The 23,953-nt window shown below is 40.0% G+C and overlaps 1 protein-coding gene across 1 annotated transcript; it reads left to right on the forward strand.

The window, feature by feature from the left end:
• Positions 1–5,345: 5,345 nt before the first annotated feature.
• On the forward strand, positions 5,346–18,237 carry stard5 (StAR related lipid transfer domain containing 5). The gene is made up of 6 exons (XM_074665585.1): positions 5,346–5,866; positions 10,504–10,553; positions 14,466–14,598; positions 17,225–17,342; positions 17,604–17,697; positions 17,797–18,237. The coding sequence occupies exons 1-6, from the start codon at positions 5,777–5,779 to the stop codon at positions 17,945–17,947; spliced, it is 636 nt and encodes a 211-aa protein (XP_074521686.1). The 5' UTR covers positions 5,346–5,776; the 3' UTR covers positions 17,948–18,237.
• Positions 18,238–23,953: the final 5,716 nt, after the last annotated feature.

The raw sequence follows: 23,953 nt of genomic DNA on the forward strand, positions 1-23,953 counted from the left end.
CATGGAACACAGAGACTATATAGACAGGGGAGTGATTGGCACAGGTGTGAAACAAGACACAGGTGAAACACATGAGGAGCAATCAACAAGGAGGGAAACACAAGGAGAACCAAACCAAACACAGAGAAACTCAAGAAAGCTACTAAATACATAAAAGACACCAAAACACTAGAAATGATCACAAAAAGGCATACACATGACAAGAACCAAATCGAAAACACAAGAAGCACAAACTAAAGACAACAAGAGACACAGACATTCCACAAGACTAACACAGGTGACACAGAACAAGAACAGAATACAAAGAAACACAAGTGGGCAAAAACAAGAAAACCAGAAACACAGAAACCAAAAACCCAAACCATGACATAAATAGCAGCTGTAACACTGAAAGGTAACTTAAATATTTATTTAGTCATAATAATGATGGTCTTTGCAATGCATCCATCAACAACAGATTCAGCTGAACGGTAAATAACACCACTCACAGCATGAACCACACCCTTGAAGCTGTTCTTAAATAAAGTGTGAAAATGGTTCATCTTATAGTATATTGGCAGAATTCCTTTTTGATTGATCATTGCACATTGATTTTTTCACAAACAAGGACCATGTCACAACAGTGATATAAGTTTGAACAATTATTAATTTCAGGAGTATGTGTTTTGTGTGTGCTTTCTGGGTACAAGTGATGGATGTGGTGCAGTAGTGGTGCACCACATTCATCACTTGTATGCATAAAGGTGCCATGAAGAGGTTTTGGCCCAACTGCATTTCTGTACTTGAAGCAAGTTGCACTGTGTTGATGAAGTTTTTTTGCACAATTTGATTTTCTGTACCAGAACTGAGTGTCCCTCTTTTAATCTTTTTTTTTATTAAAAGTTAATCTTTCAGTCTCTACATATTGAATATTGTATTGGTCCTATAAACCCTCATACCTGAATACGAGAAAGTCTTACTTCTGAAATTCTGAAACACAGTAGCACTGAATAAACCTGTCCTGATCAGAGCTACAAGGCTTGTAACACTGTAATACATAAAACACCTAAACCAATTACATTAAGGAGCAGTATATTTACTTCAAATTATTGAAGACACCATCAAGGGGTCACTATTGTCCCTTCCAAAAATGAGTCGCTAATTTTTACCTGGTGTACAGTCGATGGCTTTGTGGCAAATTAAATAAAAGGTAAGGAAGGGTTAACTAGGGAAAACAGCAACTTATTGGATGCATGAAAATTGTATGCATAACCAATAAAACACTAATGACAGGAGTGCATTATTGGCATATATGAACATTTAAAGAAGGAACAGGACAATTTCACAGCATGGCCTCATGGCAAGTCTACTCATTTTCATCTGCCTGTCTTTGGCCTCCATTTGGATGTTCCCCACAGATCTCTGAAGAACCAATGCACATGTTATGAAGAAAACAAACAGCTATTACAATCTTTACCACTGCATCAATCAGGGTGTTCTGCAGATCTCGTAGGCGCCTCCATTTGCACTTCATCCTTTTGAATGCTTGCTACGCAACCACTCGCCCTATTGTCACGCTTAGGAGTGATAATAAAAGGGAATGCCTGCCCAATGTAGGCACTGTCTCCCAGCAAGCTGTGGCTACTCATCTTCTCCTGCCACGTTACGTGGAAGTCAGAGGCCCTCAACATTCTGGCATCATGGACCTTCCCTGGTTGTCCTGCAGAAATGCCAGTGAACTGCCCCATAACATCCACAATTATGGGGCCAGTATTGTAGCAAAACTATTTACAAATGTGTATTTAGATCTGTGCGTGTAACCAGATCCACAAATCTGTAAAGGAAATCTGTCTGTGTGTAACTACATCCTTAAATGAGAAAACAAAATCTATGTGTGTGTGTAAAATAAACGGTGTCTATTTATAAAAAAAAATCAGTTTGTGTGTAAGATAAACTGTGTGTGTGTGTAGTCAGATCCACATATATGTAAAATAAATCTGCAGCTGTGTAAACTGATCTGTAAGCATAGACAGGTCAGTAAATACATTCATCACTGTGGAGGTGTGTGGTCTGTGAATATCTGGACACTACATTGGATGAATTTTCACACGTGACTTTTGCTACACTCCTGCCGCTGAAGAGGAAAACATTCGTGCATGTGCTTGTATCTGTGTTTGGGGACTTGTCTGTAAGCCTCTGTGGCGATACAGCTTTAGACCACCAGGGGGTGCAAGCACCAACGATACTGGTCACCTCACAGAAGCTGTTTTGGTTGGCCATGTACCACTGGAACATCAGCATTCAACATTCTTAATTGGAGGGACGGGAGACCATGACTATTGTTTTTTTTATCCCATTGAGCTTCATCATCAAATTTAAACTGGGGCTTGGTGACTCAGATATGGCTTGGAAAAGTGTGATAATTCATGTTCAGCATGATTTCCCACTGTGTTCCAGTCTTCAATATGCTTCGCTGTGTAGGCTGCAGCACAGCAAGTATTCTAGGCAAGAGAAAAGACACATTTCAGTTAAGAATGTGACACATTGACATTTTACAGTCCTTTCCGCCATTATTGTGTTATTTCTAAATAGGTTGATGAGAGCACTTTTTACTTCAGATACTTTATACACTGCTCAAAAAAATAAAGGGAACACTAAAATAACACATCCTAGATCTGAATGAATGAAATATTCTTATTAAATGCTTTGTTCTTTACAAAGTTGAATGTGCTGACAACAAAATCACACATATATTATCAAATTTGTTAACCCTTCGAGGTCTGGATCTGGAGTCACACTCAAAACTAGACAATTTCCACAGAAATTGTGAGAGGGGCGGCTGGCCTTTTGCATTCATGAAATAGTTCAGAAACACTGATGTCACCAGACCTTGTTTCGGACTGACGTTGCGAAACACTTCTTAACATTTTTCTTTTCTGATTCAACAGGTGTCAAATTACCTCATGCACTATGAAGCGCGTTTCGGGCGCACACTTTCTTTACTATTCCAGCCCCAAAACAGTTTGTCACAAATGTACACCTACATGTCATGAGACACGTGGGAGAGTGGCTGGTTGCAAAACCGTAACCCCAAATAAGTACATGAGAACTTGTTAAAGTACTTGTGTGTGTGTGTGTGTGTGTGTGTGTGTGTGTGTGTGTGTGTGTGTGTGTGTGTGTGTCAAATCTCACCATGTGTATTGGAATCCATGAAACAAGTGAAGTGTTTTTCCAGGAAAGATTTCGTAGTCTAAATTCACATTTCATGACAAGAATTTATTAAGATGTGTCTAAAATGTTTTCATGCATACATGAATGTCAATTTGTGAGAGATTTTTTGTTGCTAAAGTGGATTTTGTTAAATAAATCAAGTGATTTGAGCACATGTTACGGTCCCTGTACGGACAAAGGCTCACCCCAGCATATATGGGAAAAAAGGGGGACATCACAACAAATATCTAATGCAGGACAAAGAGACAACTTTATTATGTTAAGTCAATAGTACACACACACACACACACACACCTGACCCTGCCCTGAGGTGATTGCCTCAGGGCAAACTGAGGCAATTGACTCAGCCAAACTGAGTATCCTCACAGTTAGAGAAATTAGCTATTCAGACTGAAGACATTTTTTTGTACCAGGCTGTTAACATGTTTATTTCTGCAGTGAAAATTTTTTTTTTTTTTAGTTTGGTGTGTATTTGCTTTCTGGTACTGTCAGCCTCAAGCAGACACTCAATGAGCTGCAGGTTATAGCATGTGTGCACAGGGAGAGCATGCAAGCTCCACACAGAAAGGACCACCAGACCAACAGGGAATCGGAACTGGTGACCTTCTTGCTGTGGGGCTGCAGCGCTAACTGGTGTGCCACCTTGCATCACCACTATCTGATATTATTGTTTTAATTTTTCTGTTTAAATGCTGTTCACAGGGTTTAACATTGACACCTGCCAAACCGCCAAATGCGGGTGAATTAGCTGTGGCGGGTAACACCGTCACTCCTACTAGCCACTTTGGGGGGTTGAATTATTTAATTGTAGTTCATCTGAAATACTAAACCCATTGCAGTATGAGACTACGACATTAAGACGCCCATGAGCACTGCCTGCACACAGTGCTAGCTCATTGGTCCATTCGCCAAGTCTTCTGCTGACAGGCGTCCAGGCACGCTTGGTCTCCAGCCTTCGTCTTGGACACCGTGACATCTCCCCGGTGTATAGCGCCTGATAACGTGATTTAAAAGTTCACTCACGCCTTATTTGCTCTGTATTGTGAACAGATTCCGGGGTTTTCGTCACAAACTAGCGCCAAAACTCCAGATTTTTTTTTAAAAGTGAGGACATTTATCAGATGGAGCTTATTTAAGCTCACACATCTCACCAGCAACACTCACCTACCGCAGGGGAGGGGAGGAGGAGAGGAGAACGTGGGCGTAGAGAAGCCCATGTAGAGAAGAGAAGAGAAACTGGTCACAGATATGAGGAGCTGTAGGAGTAATACTTAAATTTCCTAATATACAAACATTTATCAAAGTTATATTTTTAAAAAAATCACTTTGGAAATACTGTAAACAAACCAAATCATTTAAAATAAATGAAACTTGTGGTCCAGTGTGACTTATATATGTTGTTTTCGTCTTCATGACGCATTTTTTTGACTGATATGACTATAGTCAAGAAAGTATGAAACTTAGTTTATTACTGAAACATTACTGTTGTAAATAAATATTAAAGCAGACAGTGTTTCTTGCAAGATTTTTCACTTTAGTTTTTTTTTTTTTTTTTTAAATTAATCCCCTTCACAATTTTCATTGAATGCAATAATTAACTCCTTTAATTTCTTTGTTTCAACAGTCTGCATATTTCCATATTTTCATTAAGGAGCACAACCGTTTCAGAGCTAAATATCTGATTTATGTGGTCTTTATTTGAGTGTGCACAGTGTTCATTTACATTTAAAAAGTTTGTGAATCTATTTCAAGTAAACTTTACAATGTCATCATCTGCTTTATTCATATTAAACATAATTATCCAACAACAAAATTGTGTCTAGTGAAAATGCTGAGTGGCTAGTAACTCTAGGAAACCACTAGCCACAGTGGCCGGTGAGCACAAAAGTTAATGTCAAGGCTGTTCATTTTATTGTGTTTAACATCTGTGCCCTTTGAATTGCTCTTTGAATAAATGATGCTTTAAATATAATATAAATAAATTAAAACAATTAAATATAAAATTAAGCTAATAGTGACAAATGAACCTGCTTTCCTTTGTATCACAGTCAAAAGCTTGGCTCGTAAACACCAGGTGAATAAAGACAGCATAGAGCCATTATTACACGTTTTTTACAGGAGGAGGCTTATTTTGAAAGAACACCGGAAGTGTGTTTATTCTGTGTGAGTTCACACATCTGGCGGCCATTCCTCTCAAATTCCCGTAGATTCATCAAACTACACGGTGGTATCACCTGTGCCGGGTACAGGTGTAGGCGTTAGGGTATCTCTGGCAGTTATAATCCGAGCCGTGTTCGTTTCCTCCTCGTTTCCTACGCTGTTGTTTAGCAGAAAAGATGCCGCTCATTCATTCGACCATCCCTGGCTGGCTGCTGGCCTGACCGGGTCTCGGTTTGCAGCTAACGCTAACACGTCTCTCACTGGTTACACGGTCCGGTGTCTCTGCCAACACGGTCCGGTCCGCGTGGTTTTCCGTGAGACGGACATCGGCTTCGTGTAATTTCCACTCTGGCAGAGTTTTGAGCAGAGTAAACTTGTTCAGCGGTAGTTCCTCCTCCAGCCTGTGATGGATTATGAGCACAGAGCCCGGTCTGTGGCTGACTGCCTGATGAGCTACAGGAAGGACCAGTCCGGATGGAAAGTCTGCAAGAAATCGGTACATAGTGTTTCTTATTGACCTAAAGGCATGTGTTCCAGTGTGCTCTTGTACTTTATGCTTCGATGCCACCCCCACGCGTGTTAATGTGCAGGAAGGTTCATTTACGCGAGTTTCCAGTCCGGCCTGCTCGTCCACATAGAGCAGCTCAGGGACTAATAGATCAGTAAAAGGGCATGGATAGACACGGAGGGAGCTTTTAACGGGAACGTCGGATGAGCTTTAAAATACGAAAGGGACTGTCTGTGGTTTGGTTTCTCATATTGACCATACGCTCTGCGTCATCCTGTCTTCTTTGTGAAAAAATGGGTCATTGATGAACGTTTATCCTCATTACATTGTAAACTCTTGTATTATTGTTCAAACTCTCACACTGTAAAACTGCAGTGGCCCTGAAGTGCAAAACATGACAAAAAAATAAATAAAAATAAATAAAAATAAATAAATAAATAAAAAATCAGCAACACAAAAAACATACAGAAAACTAAAGCAAAAAAAAATATATATATGAATATAATTATAACATAAAGAAAACTTGTTTTGTTGTTGTGTTTTGCTCAACCTATTTCCAATTTGGCCGTGATGACAATTTATTATAAAAGTATGTTTCAGAAACAGATGGGTAATGTCACAGAGACTATGTCCATTTATTATAGTCTATTCATTCATTCATTCATTCAACCTTTATTTAATCTCGAAAAATCATTGAGGGTGTCCCCTCATTTTCAATGATGTTGAGAGTACAGAGAACAACGATGAAACAACACAGTTAAAAACAGTTACATTCAAAAGCAGCGTAATTCATTATCAGTGTTCTAAACTGACCAAAGGAAACAAGTGCTTGTAGTTTTAATGTTTGTTGTAAGGTGTTCCAGGTGAAAGCAGCAGAAAAGCTGAAAGCAGTCCTTCCAAATACAGTGTTTACTCGTGGAACTTCAAGCATCAGCAGGTCACTGGATCTTGTTGGATATTGATTATGAGATTGGTTTAACAGAGATGTGATGTAGGAAGGCATTTTACCAAGTAAGGCTTTATAAATGAATAAGAACCAGTGCCTGTCACGTCTTACATTCAGGGGTGCCCAGCCCACTTTTTCATATAAATTGCAGTGATGGGTGGAGTAACCTTCCCCAGTGATGAATCTGAGGGCTGAGTGATAAATGGAGTCCAAGGGTTAAGAGTAGAGGCAGAGGCATTTCTATAAACAACATCATCATAATCCAAGACAGATAAAAAAGACAGCTTCAATAACATGTTTTCTACTTTGCCTTGGGAAATTAGTTTTGTTCCTGTAGAAAAACCCAATTTTTGTCTTAGTTTGCAAGCCAGGGAATCAATATGAAATTTAAAGGTGAGTTTTTGATCTAACCAAATGCCAAGGTATTTATACTCAGATACTTTGTCAATGCTGTGTCCTGTTAGGGTGGTGATGTGAAAACTACTGTCAGTGATGTTTGTGGCTCTGGATAATAACATATATTTAGTTTTACTGGGATTGAGAACCAGTCTGAACTCAAACAGAGCATGTTGTAATTGATCAAAGTTTTGTTGGAGGGTTTGAATGGCTGCTTGGGCAGTATTAGCAAAACAGTAGAGAATTATGTCATCCGTGTAAAGGTTGGAGTTACAATCTGTTATGGATGATGTGATGTTGTTTATATATATATATATATATATATATATATATATATATATATATATATATATATATATATATATAGTAAATGTAAATATATAGTAAATAAGAGAGGACCAAGTATTGAACCTTGTGGAACCCCTTTTGATAGAGGCAAACACATAGAGCGACAATTACCAAGAACCACATAGTGATCTCTCTGTGAAAGGCAGTCTTGAAACCAGTTTCTCTTAGCCTTTTAATGAGCAGGGAATGGTCGACAGTGTCAAAGGCTTTTGTTAAGTCAACAGATAAAGCTGCACAGAATTTTTTCTCGTCAATCTGAGAAATGATATCATTCGTGACAGATGTGACTGCGGTGATTGTACTATGTTTTGTTCTGAAGCCTGATTGATGTGGGCTTAATATGCAATTACTGGAGAGGAATGATTTGATTTGATTTGATTGTTAACTAATGATTCTAAGATTTTAGATAAACAGGACAGTTTGGAGATGGGCCGGTAGTTATTGAGATGGGATTCGTCTCCACCTTTGTGAAGTGGGGTTACATAAGCTGTCTTCCAGGCTTGGGGGAAAACACCAGCGAAACCGAGAGATTGAACAAGTGTGCGACTTGCTCTGAAATTATAGGTGCACAGACCTTCAGGAAGTATGGGTCAATTTTATCATGCCTGTGGTTTTCTTGCTGTCTATATTTTGAAGTGCCTCTCTGACAGCAGATGAGGTAAACGGCTGCAAACTGAATGAGAAAGGGTGGTTTGAATAGTTTGAAGGGTCTAAGGTTTTACCTTATCTTTCAAAAGGGTCAGAGTTAATACCTCCACCCTCATTGATTTAGTATCTTTAAACTGGCATATAATTGTCTTATTAAATGTGTGCAGTAACAGTAATGGTTTACTTCCAGGATGAGCTCTTCATAGCTGCTCAGTGAAGCTTGTGCCTGACTGACTTTGATCTGTCAATCTGACAGCAGAATGTGTGTCATTAGAGCATCTTGTAGTTTATCAAACTGTAGTCTCTGATATATGAAGGTGTCCACTGGTGATGTTTTGATGTTGTATCCTACCTTGATCCCCTGTGATGGAGCATGTTTCTCTGGTGTCCATGGTGTTTGTCTCTGTCTGGAGTTCAGGAGATATCCAGCTCTGATACTAAGTGTTTTTAGATTAACTGGTGGCTGTTTCCATATCTTTGCCAGGTTCAGAGAGACTTTCTCCTGATCACTTTTCATGATCACCTCAGTCAGTGGAGTTTGGGTTCAGAGCTGATATTATGTGGTAAATGTTTATATTGTGCAAACTCTAGTGAATGAAGAACTGTAGCTTTTAACACTTGTGCATTAGCTTCAAATTTTTAGACCAGAGGGTTTTTACTTGAGTACATTTTAAAAAGGGTGTGGTTACTAGGGGTGGGCGATATAGCCTCAAAATTATATCACAATATTTCAAATAAATTTGCAATAACGATATTTATGGCAATATTGGGGGGGGGGGGGGGGGGGGGGGGGGGGGGATGAACAACTTGTTATCAGTGGTTGCTGCTTTTGAATAGCATTTTTATTGCACACACTGTATGGAAGCCACTTTTACAATCATTTGCTACTACTACACAAGCTTGAAATGTAAACAAGTAGGTCAGATTCAGAGGGAATCTGACATTTTGGAAGAGGAAAAGTTAATCTTGAAGGTGAAAAACTTCATAATGCGAACATTTGGCTCAACCACACGTCCGTCGTAGCGGCGAAAAGCTCCACCGATAATAATGTAGCTTTTGCGTCCTCCTCACGTGTCTTCCAAGCCTGGTTGAATTTAACTGTGTTTCAGCTTTAGGTGGTGAAAAATGTTTGTGGTGTTGCCACCCTTTGCGGTAATGGGTCTTCACATTTTGCATTTCATGTGTTCTGCTGCTGTTTTTTGTGAGTCCAAACTTGAATAAATAGCATTTATTTTAACTTATTTGTTTGTATTTTAATTACAGGATTGACAGGCTACAGCCTTAAAAAAAATAGTAGACAGAAACAAAGTGTTTTTTTTAAATAATTTAAAAGTAGAATATAATTGAATAGTGCTGTAGTGCACTGAAACAGTACTGTACATGCTTTTCCCAGCAGTATTTTTAAATTCAAAATGTACAAAATGGTGCAGCTTTCACTGTGAACGTAAATAAATCTGCCTCCTTTAAAACTACAAAGTGAAGTTATTGAAACAGAAGAAGAGCTGAAACTTTAATTCCAAGAGTCAAATAGAGGTTACTTTTATTTAGTTTTTGATTAAATAAAACAAGAGTAGTTTTGAGTTCTCCCTGTCATTTGTACTTATTGTTTTCTTTAAAAGGAAAAATATTATATATTTTGACTTTCTTGCTTCATTCAAATCAAAACTTAAACCCATCTGCTCCAAGCTGCTTTTTCCATTCCCACTGATTCATTTTAACTTGATGTCACCTTTGTTTCTCTGTTGGTTTTATTTATTTCTATTGTCTCATTGTCTCTTTTTTACTTTGAGTGTCAAGAAAGGTGCTTTAAAATATACTGATTATTATGAAATACAAAATTGTACCTCTAAATACAACAAGCAATAAATGATGTCAGAGGTATAATCGTACATAAAAAATAAAGGTAATCAGTTTACACCCACTTGGTGGAGTTTGCATTTTCTCCGTGTTTTATGTGTGTATGATGTTTTAAATTTCAAATTTTAAATCGTTACACATTTTTAATCATTTCGTCAACTGAAAATAATAGTTCCCAGGTCATGTTGCCCAATCACAAAAAATGTCCATAGACGGTATTTGTGTTACTGAACTTGATCCATACTGACATTAACCAATAACCACTAAAAGGCATATTGTTCACTCAGCTGTTATGCATACAAATACTGGTTTTCATACTCTTAATGTTATTTTGGTATCAGTGATCAGGCTGTCAAGTAGCTGAGTCTTCTGTCAGACTCATTCACCACACAATGACTAACACTGATCACTCTTCTGTTTTCTCTGACAGGGTGATGTGGTTGTGTCATGGCGTCCTTCATCTGAGTTCCGTGGGAATGTGTGAGAAACAAACTTTTTCTATCTTCATTGGCACAGATGAATGGTCACAGATCAGTCACATCTCTGACAGAAAATGACCTGTTTCTAAATATGCCACAGAGAGAAATACCTTAGTGCAGATCACCCTTAAAAGTGACACCTTGACTTTATACACTCAACAAAAATAGCAGCAGACAACAATAAATACACAAAAGATTTTAAGGTAGCAGCGTTCAATAGTAAAACAAGTGCACAGGCTCATCAGATGATACTTGATCCTGGTTTTAAGATGGTCCAAACAAACATGATTGTCCAGTTTCAGATGGTGTTGTAGCTCAGAACAAGATGTAGGAGCAAAGACTGAAATCTCTTTGGTCAAAGACAAAGTGGTTTTCAAAGAACAACAAACAGAACCATCCATTTGACCGAAGGTTGCAGCCAGTGACGACCCTAGGAGTCAGTAGAGTAGAAATAAGACAGCAGATCATTCAGTATGGCCTTATGAAGAAAGATATACCAATTCTTCATTTTTCTATTATGTGCAGAAGACAGATCAACTTTGTCATACAACTCACAGTGATGTGTGCTAGTGTTGTCACGATACCAAAATTATGATTCGATACAATACCAGCCTAAAAAAAATTTGATACCGATACTTAATCGATACCATGGCAAAACCTAAAACTTTAGAAAATGAATAGGATAAGAAGTTTGAAGGGAAGACTGCCTCAAGTGAGTTTTCTGACATCTGTTTATGAGTCTGTGGGGCTAAGGGAGATTTGTAGATAGTGCTAATATTTCACACACACACACACACACACACACACACACACACACACACACACACACACACAAAGTTTTATATTTTCCATGCAGAATCAATTCCTGGAGGGAACCTGAACTCATTTATAATTCTCAAGAATAATTCAACTAAATAGAAAACCAGAAAATATTAATTGTTGTACAGTAATGAGCAGGTAAAATAACCCTGCCAGACTTTAACAGCCATCTATTGTTTTCATTCTCAGCACACTGTGGTTTAACCTGCACTGTGTGTGTTGAGACACTGAAAAGCACCTTTTAACATGAATACCTTAAAGAAATGTACCCGTGTTATTTAAGCTCTATCACAGATGCAACACTTCAGTGGCTCCTATAGGTTTCTATCATTGTTAAAGTTAGAAAACTACTTGTCACTTATTTAAACTGTCAACTAGGGCTGCACGATTATCGCAATTGCAATCGCAATGTCAGCACATGCAATTCAGATTTTTCTCCATGATAACCAAGCAAGTCTGTAGACTCATCATGACATAACTTTTTTTATTAAATCACAAGCACAATCGCAATCGCAATATTGTCTACCTAATCGCAAATCGCACCTTTTCCCCATATCGTGCAGCACTAGTGTCAATCCCATACAGCTCTGTGACTCAGGGCTGCGTGTGCTCCGCAGCTCATGTGTTTATGACGCTGATTATTATTTATCAACTACAGGCAGTGGTGAACTAGTCTGCTTGTCACAAAGTAACTGACACTCGTTTGACTTTTGAGTTAGGCGTGTCGTTTGAATCGGTCACTCTTGGAGGTGAGGATGCTGAACGGTGAAGCGCTTCATTATGTTCGTAGTGTTTCCTCCATGTGTGTGTCGGCAGTAAGCTTTACAGACGGGCTTTGACACGTGTATTGGCTTACGAAGCCGCCCGACTGTCGGCTGTCGACTGTCGTAAAGTAATGCCATGAGGTCAGTTCACAGGAGCGCTGAAACTTGAAGCCATGTCAGTAACTCTGTCTGTCCTTTTGCATGCAGCCTAATGCCGCGGCCACACCAAACACGAACTTGCAAATGTTATCACACGAAATGCCTGTGAAGCGCTGCGTGATCGCCCGAGTCTCGACGCTGGACCATTTTGACAAGCTGAGGGGCGAATGAGCATTCGCGTGTCACTGTGCAGGCGGAGTAGAGAGCCCAAAAGAGCATCTGAAAAATAATGAGCTGTGGTTTCAAAAGCATGACAGGAGAGTGTGTGAAAGCTTTGGAGATCACAATCAAGGCCTGCTGCCTCTCCCTGGTAATCCACCTCCACTGGCCCTGCCTGGCTGTTCCCTACAATCTCATCCTTGACCCTCCAAACCTCCCACCCCCCCAACAACCCGAACCCCCATCCATGTTCCCGGAGGTTTTCCCCTGGGATAATGAAGGGGTGGAGGAAAGAGAGGAGCACAGAGAACTTCCATCTTTTCCCTGGCTCTGCCCCTGCCCCGCTCTTTCCTCCTCTCTATCAGGCTCAAAACTCCGCTGAGGAAAACACAGTCGGACTCAGTGATGATCCATTCAGGCAAATCCAGTGGAAATGAATATTTACAGAACTTACCTTTGATACCTGTCTCCTCAGCGACTTTCACCCAAGCCTGCTCCTTTTTTTCTGGTCTCTGTAGAGTACACACGTATCATTTCACTCTGGATGATGACACACCGCACAAACTGTTTTCTCCACCATCTTCCGGCGGGGTTGGAGTTGGAGCAGGTGGCAGTTAGCCTCATCAAATCAACGACTTTGTGGGGAAATGTCATCGCTGATTGTCTGCCGCTGCACAGACTTCACGCGAATTCACTTCAAAAGCTTCATATTTTCAACTTGAGCAAATTCGCGTCTGCCGCCCAATTTGCCCCCCAAACACACCATCAGGAGCGAATCGGCGTCTAAACGCGTCTTTGCATTGACTTTGTATGTAATCGCGCCGCAAATTTGCGTTTGGTGTGGCCATACCATTATAAATCAAACTGTGAGCGAGTCAGCACGAGATCAGATGATTAAGATGCACATTAACAACTCCATCGGACGGAAGACAACCGTGCATCGACGCACGGAGATCATACAGGCTCACCGTCTAACTTCACAACAACACACACACTTTGGAAAGGGAGCAAGTCTCCGCCCACTCTTCAGAAAGGAGAGAGAGGACCCAGCTGGGTGGCTGCAGACTCACAAGTTGCCTGAGTCAAAATGTCTCTGATTCAGACAAAAAAAATGCCTTGGAGTATTGATACTTAAAACACGTGGTATTGGTTACTTTTTGAAAACAGGGCGTATCGATACTTCCTGAGTAACGGTACATCGTGCTACCCTAATGTGTGCGAAATCCTAACCCCTCGACAAAGAGCAATGTTGCGTGGGAAACTGAGTTCAGCATTTCAGAAAATTCACTTGAGGCAGCCTTCCCTTCAAACTGCTTATCCTATTCATTTTGTAATGTTTAGGTTTTGCCATGGTATGGATTAAGTATCGGTATTGACATTTTTTAGGCAGGTATCGTATCGAATCATAATTTTGGTATTGTGACAACCCTAATTTAGAATGCTCCAAATTAAAGGAAACTAACACATTACATGTAGAACCAACAATAAAACAGAGAGACTGAACAGAGACACAGAGCTGCTGCCTTCTTGGTTTGCACTATCTTCATCTCATCTTTGAACATCACTCTGTAAACATTAGTGAACCCAGGAGACGGCTTTCTGGAGTTAAAAGTTGAGATGTCCTATTCTGTCCTGATAGAAGATTTCCACCACTCTACAGTGCAGGGTCTCCTTTGTCCTTTTTAACTTCATGATGCTCCAAATGTTTTCAATGGGTGACAAGTCAGTACTACAGGCAGCTGAATTTAGCAGCTGGACTCTGCAGAGCCATGCTGTTGTAATCTGTGCAGAATGTGGTTTGTTATTGTCTGTCTGAAATCTGTAAGGTCTTCCTGAAACAGTCATGGTCTGGATGGCAGCATACATTGCCCCTAAACCTGTAGGTATTGTTCAGCAGTCATGAAACCTTTACAGTTGTGTAAGCTTCCCATACCATGGACTCTTCTGACCATTAGGGATGAACATTAACACAGTGTATTTAAAGTGAGTTGACTGATATGTTGTGTTTCCAGTTATAAGGGCGAGGGGATTGTGAATGGCAGCCCGGAGAAAGTGTGGGAGTGCTTGAAACCAGTACCCAATGGCCTCAGAGTCAGCTGGGACAACAACGTGAGGATGTTTGAGCTCCTGGAGCAAATCACAGAGGTCTGGTACTCCTTGTTTTTTGACTACAAGTCACTCACCTGTATCCCCTTCTTTGTTTTACTAACCCACATCACGCACATCACATTTTATAGAATGTTTTAAAAACTGCAGTCTGTGAACAGCTTCAAACAGGCACCACCATAATTGGGAAAACACTACACCAGGGGTTCTCAAACTTTTCTTGCTCAAGACCCAAAACAGAAGGTGTCTCCCCAGGACCCAAACTCTAACTTCCTTTGTATTTCATCATTCATGATCCTCCAATCACTACTGTTGTTCTCCTTGGACAAACTTCAACAGCTGTGATCAAAGGATGGCCACATTAAGGCAAGCTTTGTCAAGAGGTCAATTCACACACTCACAGCATCTCATCATACTCACACCTGAATGCAAGGTTAGTTTAGATTAGTTTAGATTTGAATTCATTTTGAATTTTTGTTTTCACTTTCATTTTAGTTTTTATTCATTTTTAAGCAGGTTTTCTTCCTTTTTTTTGAAAATGCTTATATTTACCAATGTTTTATTAGTGTCAGGAGTAGTTTGGGTCTTTCTTGCAATATTCAGATGGAAATAATGTTGATTTCACTTAACTATTGAACTTAAAGTACATTTTAATTTTTGGATTCATATTTAAGTAAGTGTGGAAGTAAACTTGTGACGTTTCATGTTAACAGATTTTTGTAAGGTCTCTGGTGCTCTAATAACCTCTTCAGTAACCAGTTTCACACAGCCACCTGCTGTCTCATGGATCTTTGGATCACACCAACTACAGGGATAGGGGTTGATGTTTCTGAGGGTTTCGATATAAGACAGAAGTACAGGACTTGATTTGACTCTGAAACAATATAAGAACGGAACCATTCACAAAAATAGGGGGATAATCGGAATGAAATCTGGATGAAATCGGGAAGAAATCGAGAAGTTGACAGCGCTGGCAGGTCTGTTTAAAATAATGAGTTTAAGTGTTAGACAGTGACAAGGGTAAAAACTAGTGGTGCAACGGATCACAAAACTCACGGATCGGATCATTCCTCAGATCTAGAGTCACAGATCTGATCATTTTTTGGATCAGCAAAGAGCAAAAAAATGAATAAATAAACAAGTTTTGTCCATTTATGAAACACTTTAATTATTAAATTAAATATATAAAAGTAGTGCACAAGGCATATCTTCTTTATAACATAGTTATTAATGAAAAACAATTTAAAGTGCAATATATAGGCATATCTCCTTCCTTTAAAATTTAACAATGAACCAAAAATCAACTTAAAGTGCAACAGCAACATAAAAAGGCATATCTCCTTTTAATATTGGTTGAAAGGCCATTAATGAAATAGAATTCAAAGGTAAACATTAGAAGACATCTTCCTTTAAAGAACCTGAGCTTATCATTTCAGATTTTTTTTTTTTTTTCAAAAAGACACCTCAGATATAAACAAACAGATATAAACAATATGGGAATGGAATGCAAAGTGAACGGCAGGTCGTCCTCGCTCTGATAATCACTCATCTTTACGTTGTTATTGCATGAATCGTCCTGGCAGACTACCTGTGTTTGTTTATATCTGGCACGCCGCGCGTGGACTGATACTTTAAGCAGCGAGCGCCTCGTAGCCAGCTGTGGCTTTGTGGCGGAGGTAGCACCGTTTTACCACACGATGAGGACTACAGCCTTATTTAGCTGTGTTTTTGTGTGAAAGTAACGCTCTGAAAATTCTCTAAATAAAGCGTGAATGCAGACCCATATCAGGTTTTTTTGGTGGGAGTCCGTTTATTTGTGTTTTTGGTCAAGTAAAATATGGCCCCGTCTGAGTGCAGAGGAAACCGGCAGAGGAGCAGGGAGGGGGTGTTTGGTGTGAGCGCTCTGGGCTTCTGCTGCACAAAAACACTGCTGTAGGGGTCATTTCTGCCCTAAACCTTGTGATAGGACCCAACTTGTTCCATTCTGGAGTATCACCTTAAAGGTGTCGGTCCAGTTTATTAAATTTCAAACTCATTACTGAGCACCTCGCAGAATGAAATACAACAAAGTGTTTCTTCTGTACCTCTCTGGGTTTTTGTTACGCCAACTTTATGTTTACATTTAGACTTCATCACAACAGCATGCCACAGTTAGGACAGGGATACCTATTCTTCTGTCTTTCTCTAATCAGTGCGGACGGGCAGCTAGAGAGCTTGCGTAAACTGAACTGAAGGGGTGACTTTCCACATGGGGGTGGGGTGAGAGAGAGAGAGAGTGAGGGACAGAGATGCACCTGAGATAAACACTGCACAGTGAGATGAACATTCTTTAATTCATTTTCGGTTTGGAGGATTGCTTCCCAAATAAGTTACATATTTTACTCCACCAACTGGGGATCCAGTCGAATTGGTCGAAACCCACAGTTTGGGAAAGGCTACTCTATACTAACACCAGAGACATAGCAGGGTGTCTGAAACCTGCCCATCTGCCTCAATGTTTCATAAACAGTTGGTTTATTATTAACTGGTTTAACTTGTGATGAATCCGCAGGCTGAAAAAGATGAGATACAGACTCAACCCTTGCAGCTTTAAAAGCTTTACAGACTCGCAGATGACCTCCATGGGTTGTTTGACTCAGAGTATCGTCTCTCGTCTCTCCCACAGGACATCTCTATCTGCAGGACAGTCACGCCTTCAGCAGCCATGGGCATCATAGCTCCACGAGACTTTGTAGATGTCATTTTAGTCCAACAGTACGAGGATGGCACCATTTCATCCAATGGTGCGTACCCACTCATTCTCTATCTCTAGCTGCAGATTTGTGTGTGTGTGTGTGTGTGTGTGTGTTTGTGTGTGTGTGTGTGTGTGTGTGTGTGTGTGTGTGTGTGTGTGTGTGTGTGTGTGGTTTTCTGATAAATGATTCTAGGAGCTTGTTTGGTGGATGAGAACACTTGCTTTTGAAAAAAACTGGTGTTCTAAATGAAATCCGGCCTGTCATGTATCCTGTAAATGAAATATTAATGCGTGAATTTGTGTGAAACAGCCTCCAACGTGAGTCACCCAGGCTGTCCACCCCAGTCAGGTTATGTGAGAGGATTCAATCATCCATGTGGCTGCATCTGTGTCCCCATCTCAGGGTGAGCATCCAAACACATCATCTAACCAAACGAGTCTGACCCCTTCCTCCACGTTTATCTCTGTGGTCTAATCACCTGTGTCTTCTTATCCATCTCCAGAGAGCCAAAGAAGACCGAGGTTCTGACTTTCTTCCAGACTGACCTGGGTGGCCTGCTCCCTCGCTCTGTGGTTGACTCTTTCTTCCCGTCCAGCATGGCTGAGTTCTACAGCAACTTGGCAAAGGCTGTTAAATCCTTGAAGGACCTCTGACAGTGGAAGTTATGTTTGCTTTTAAATCTAACCCACAGTTTATTCCATTCCAAATAGTCATCACTGAAACCATCAGACAGCTGTTTGGAGTCTCAGGATTTATCTGTATGCTGCTGTCAAAGGAACCCACTGAATTCATCCATTCTGTCTGATCTGATGGCATCAATGAAGTGAGGAGATCCGAAGTGAAACCAGCATCTTATAGTCCAGTGTGGGCTGAATCCACTCCCTCCAGTCTAAAGAAGGACACATTTTTACATGGTTCACAAGATGTTTTTAGTTTTTAACCGGATGATCACTCTTTGTATCATAACATACTACAGTGTGTATCAGACACACGCATGTTGCATGGATCCCATCTACCCTACAGTGGTATCAGATTACTGGTTTAGAAAAACTGACCTTTACCTCATACTAAGTTTTATGTGTTGTACTTGAACGCCCATAGCTCTTCTCACCTGTACATCCACCTTTTCACAGCAATACTTCAGCACTAAGTGTGATGTTTTTACCTTTTAAATTTCACAAGGAAGGCATTATCTGTGCTCACATTATTTCACCACTGAGCAGCTTCTCCTCTTCTTTTACCCCAGGCACTGGTTCTGGAGTTCACTCATTGGACTCTTTAAAGCAGGGGTGTCAAAGTCACTCACAGAATCATGGGGCCAAGCAGAATGATCAATTACTGAACAGTCTAAAAATGTGTTTGTTTCCACCAGAATTATGTATTTTAACTGCCACACTAGAACAATGTTTTCCTCAATAAAATGAACAAATGAGCTCTGTAATCTTTTTTTTTTTTTTTTAACAGTAACTTAAAAAGAAAACAAAACCCAGAAAATTTAAATGCAAACAAGGTGGTGAAAAAGTATAAATCAGTCCAATAAGAATGATGATGTGTCTTAAGGGAAAAGTGCAAAACCAAAAGGCATACTTAAAGGATAAGTTCGGTTCATACAGCTTTTACATTGTTTATAGAATGAAGTAGAGCAAAATACTCACCAAGAAGGCTTTCCTGATCCAAGCAGTGCTTCAGGAGATATTTAGATCCAAAACCGTGCAGCAGACGTCCATATAATGGGATCCATCGAGGCATAGACAGCGCCGCTCCTAAAACTGCATTAATTGTCCAAAAACTCGTGTTTTTCACCAATACTCTATCATGGTCCATCCTGGTTAGTCCTCTGCTGCAGTCTGTGTCACTCCAGACAGCGCTGTGTGGCTGTAATGACCTCTGAACTGACAAAGACTTTGTTTACGTTTGCTCCTCAAAGAAAGGAGTCAGCTCCCCAGGGAGTACCGTGCATGCGCGGAGGGGTAAGCATAGTACTCTCTGGAGAGTGGCATGCGCAGTACTCTCTGGAGAGCTGACTCCACTTTCTCCTTTCTTTGAGGAGCAAACGTAAACAAAGTCTTTGTCAGTTCAGAGGTCATTACAGCCACACAGCGCTGTCACAGCGCTGGAGTGACACAGACTGCAGCAGAGGACTAACCCGGAGTGGGCCATGATGGAATATTTGTGAAAAACATGAGTTTTCGGACGATTAATGCAGTTTTAGGAGTCTATGCCCCAATGGATCCCATTATACAGACGTCCACTGCACGGTTATGGATCTAAATATCTCCCGAAGCACTGCTTGGATCAGGAAAGCCTTCTGGTTGAGTATTTTGCTCTACTTCATTCTATAAACAATGTAAAAGCTGTATAAACCGAACTTATCCTTTAAGGGAAAAGTGCAAAACCAAAAGGCACACTTAAAAGATATTCAGTTCTCTTATTTATCTCTCTGCTGTGGAAACTCTCAGACTGGCGTGGAGATGTGGGTTGGTGAGAGAACTTCCGTATGTGGTTTTGTTCATCTTTAGAGAAAATTTGCTCACACTGGTATGAAGCATGCAGAGCATTTAAGCAGCCTGTAGGTGGACTTGGAGCATCATATGAAGGATGAAGTGGGGATACTGCACAGGCCACATACTCGAACTTTGCTTTCACTGCATCATACACGTCCATTATCACACTCAGTAAGTTTACATGCAGCTTCAGAAACTGGATTATAAGTTTAGTCAGCTCAAGATGGGACTGTTGAAGTGCATGGAAATGGCTTAGTTGGACTGAAATTAGACAAAGCATTTCTGGATTGACACACCTATATTGGACCGATTGCTATCAGACTATGATTGGATTCCGATTGCTATCAGACTATGATTGGATTCCGATTGCTATCAGACTATGATTGGATTAGGCAGTTCTCAGCAAGTACGCCTCAGCATTCAGAGGAAGGAAGATGACCATGATGAATAGGGGTCACTGTGTTCATACAGTCAACAAACACACTTTACATAAAAACATAAAAATCTACAGCTGCATCCATCTCAGCCATCATCGTTACAATGTTGTTTCCTCTTCAGGTGAACCCAAAATAGTTTGATACATACACACACAGCTTCACTAATCAAAAAGAATATAGCACCACCTACTGGGTGAGACGTTCTTGGCCAGAAGCCAGTCTCTTTTCTGCATGTGTATGCCAACAATTCTAGACCCGCCCTGTGTAACTGTACGATCTAGCTATGACCTTAGTCAGACTGCTGCATGCAGGTACGAGCGCACTGACTGAGAGCTTCAGTATGTCAAACGAACACTCACGCCCACTTAAACCTGCCCAAAATCAGTAGTTTCAGTGGTAGCCTTTTATTTAGATGCATTCTGGGAGAGAAAAGTGGGATTATCTTGAGCAGGAAAAAAATAAGAGATACACCAACCAGGCAAAACCAACTAAACCAAAAACATAGCATGTTCACCAGGGATCCGTTTCACAAAGCAGGTTCAATGAAACCTCAAAGTGTATTCACTCTGAAATAAGGGAAACTCTGGGTTTAAGGTTTCTGAAAGGGAGGTTAATCAAACCTGAGAAAGAGGGGTAACTCAAAGAGGTGTAACTAAAAGTCTGTGTCTGTTACTCTCGCAACTGAGTCTCTGGATCTAACCTGGTGAAGAGCAGGTTTTTCTCAATGAACTTTGAGTTTTTCTCTGTCTCTGCCCTCTTTCAGAGCCACATGCCATTTTATTTCCTCATTCATTCAGTCAGCAGAGATTTTTTGGCGTAGCCTTGTTTAGCTGCCTGTCATAAACAAAATCTTTAAATAAATCAGAGTCAGTTCATCAGGGAAAGTAGGTGTTACAGACCTTTTTCACTGTCATGGCATGTCCTTTCGTCAACCATCCTGTGGATGGAGGTGCAGCATTACTGCCCAAAGAGTTAAAAATGCATTAGGAGACGATCATTAGGCTCGGCATAGATGTACTCACATTTCCAGACAGTTACCTTATTGAGCAGCACAGTTTCATGTCTCAGTCAATCATTTGCATACTCAACTTAATCCCTCCTTACATTTGCAACATTTCCGTTCTCAGTCATGCACTCATGTCCCAGCTGATATTGTGTGTTGCACTGTGTTTGTATGCAAACAGTAGTTTTTTGTATAATATCAGAGATGCTGAGCATTGAAGTTAGGCAACTGTATGCTGAGCGGCAGGGTTTGAATTACAAAGTGGCCTTTGAGGGAGCCCTATTTTTTACCATGTGCACCACGACTTTTTAACTCACATGTATGCGCCTATTTTTTTTTACCCATATGAGGCCAATAACAGGTTTGCAGAGAAAAAATTCCACTATGACCACAGCAATTGCCTAATGCTATATTAAAATTTTCACATAGGCACCTCAGCAGCAATCCAAAAAGTGTCAGGGAATTTCTCTTTTAAATTCACAAGTTGCTAAAATTCACAGTAGCTACGTATTACAGTGTGATGCATCGAATCCTTTAACAACGTACAGCAAGTGTCCTCTGCAGATGGAAAGTTGTTTTGGCTTAAGTACTGTCAGATTTAAAGCAATAAAGATACCACAGGTCATCCCTCCGTCATCCGTATCATGTCAACTGTTCAGATCAATTTGGCAGTGGCAGCTTTCCTGGCTCCCAAATCTCTAAACTGCCCCTTATTTAAGTTAAACAGCTGGTCACCTCAAGTTGCTTTTCCTTTATACTCTGTCTCAGCGTGTTGGACAATAACTGTTTGCTGAGATCGTGGCAGTTGCCAAGTTGATAGGCTTTTGGGCCTAGAGGGCCTCTAACAAACAGACCTGACACCATCAACATTTTTAATTCTCATCAACTTCCGATAAATCCTGGTAGGTTACATCATGCCTCCTAAAAATGCTAAAATAGTGCCTTGTGAGAATGATGCTGTGATTACAATAAGTACTCTCCCAGTTAATGGAGCAACAGAGAGATATCTTTCAGGACATTTTACTGCAGCAGCAAGACAACTTCAAGTGTTTCATCCAGCTGATCATGGATGGAACCACCAAAAGATTGGATGGTGTCATCAGAGATTTACAGGACCTGAAGACCAGCTTGGAATTTACACAAGCAAAGTTTGAAGAAAATAAGATGGGATGCCCTGAGATTGGCAAAGGTAAAGGCATTTGAGACAACTAATTCTAAGCAAGAACTGGATGCAATGTTCACCAAGTTGGATTATATTGAAAACCAGAACAGGAGAACAAACATTTTAATCAATGGCATTGCTGAAGTGAAAGGAGAGAATTGGAGTGAATCAGAGAAAAAGGTGATACTTGTGCTTTCTAAAGACTTGGGATTATATGGCTGTCTTGTGTCTGCATAACCCCCAGAAAGTAGGTAGCTGCGCCCTTGTGTATTCAGTTAGGCTACATTGACACGTCTGCTGATGATTCTACTCCGCACTATGCAGCCCCTACATGTTCAGAGCTTAATCAGGTTCTGTTGTGTGAGATCAACAAATTATATAATTGAATCAAAACAAATAAATTTATTATTCTAAATATATCAAAAACAATGAGCATTATATTTGGTTCCAAGCGTTAAGTATCAGATAATCCTATAATAAATATTCAAGTAAATGGCCAAACTATACAGCAAGTAAAAAAGGTAAAGCTTCTTGAACTTTGGCTTGATTGCACATTGTCATGGTCTGATCACATCAACAAAGTTGCTGCCAAAATGGGTAAAGCTGTTGCTATAACGCGTAAATGTGCACCATTTCTAAATTCTCAGCTGTTTGGTCGTGTTATTTCTTCACTGGTTTTATGTCATTTAGATTACTGTTCAGTTTCATTACCCCTACCTAAATCTGACTATATAGAGAGGACTGTATTGTATAGGTCAACTGTGTCTTAGAACAACTTTCCAGTGGTGGTTCATGAAATTAAGGATAAAACTGGTTTTAAAAGGAGAATGAAATTGTATTTGCTGTTGACGCCACAATTTTATCTCCAGTAGAACGATTATTAAATAGAGTGATTTTTTGTCATGTGAAATGGGATGTAGCTTTTCCTTATTTTACTGTTTTTGATTTAACAAGTACTTTTAGTGTAGTCATTTTTTTTCCCTGTAACTGTGAGTTATTAAGAATGTGAATTGAGTGTGTTGTATGTTTTGTCTGGACCCAGGGAGGACGAGCTGTCGTCTTGGCGTCAGCTAATGGGGATCCTTTTAAATAACAAATAAACCTTCATCAAGTCAGCATTCAAAAACACTCAAGGGGGAACTTTAAGGAAAAGTAGAAAACCTTGACAGTAAGGGGTATATTAATAACCAAAAAAAAAATGAATTTAATGTTTTCAATGAATCTCCGAGACTGAGTAGTTATTGATTTAACAGGAAACATTTTGCTCTAAACACAGTCTCCTGCACACCCAGTGTGCAGTGTCAAATCCAAAAGTAAATCACAACCAAAATAAAGCCCCAATCTCAGTCTTTTTCAATTCAAAATTATATACAAGTCCCATACTAACAGAAATAACCTCTGCATCCTTTTTAAAGTTATTTAAATTGTATTTGACATATTATTTGGTTCTCGACGCACACAATGCAAAACAGCATTAAATCCTCAAGGAAACAAAAGATAAATCTATACGGAAAATTTCCAAAAACCAAAAATACTTTATTGATCAACAAAAA

Source organism: Halichoeres trimaculatus, unplaced genomic scaffold (genome assembly GCF_033239565.1).
Source record: "Halichoeres trimaculatus isolate MK-OKI-2021-1 unplaced genomic scaffold, fHalTri1.1 fHalTri1_scaffold_3, whole genome shotgun sequence".
Classification (NCBI taxonomy): Eukaryota; Metazoa; Chordata; class Actinopteri; order Labriformes; family Labridae; genus Halichoeres; species Halichoeres trimaculatus.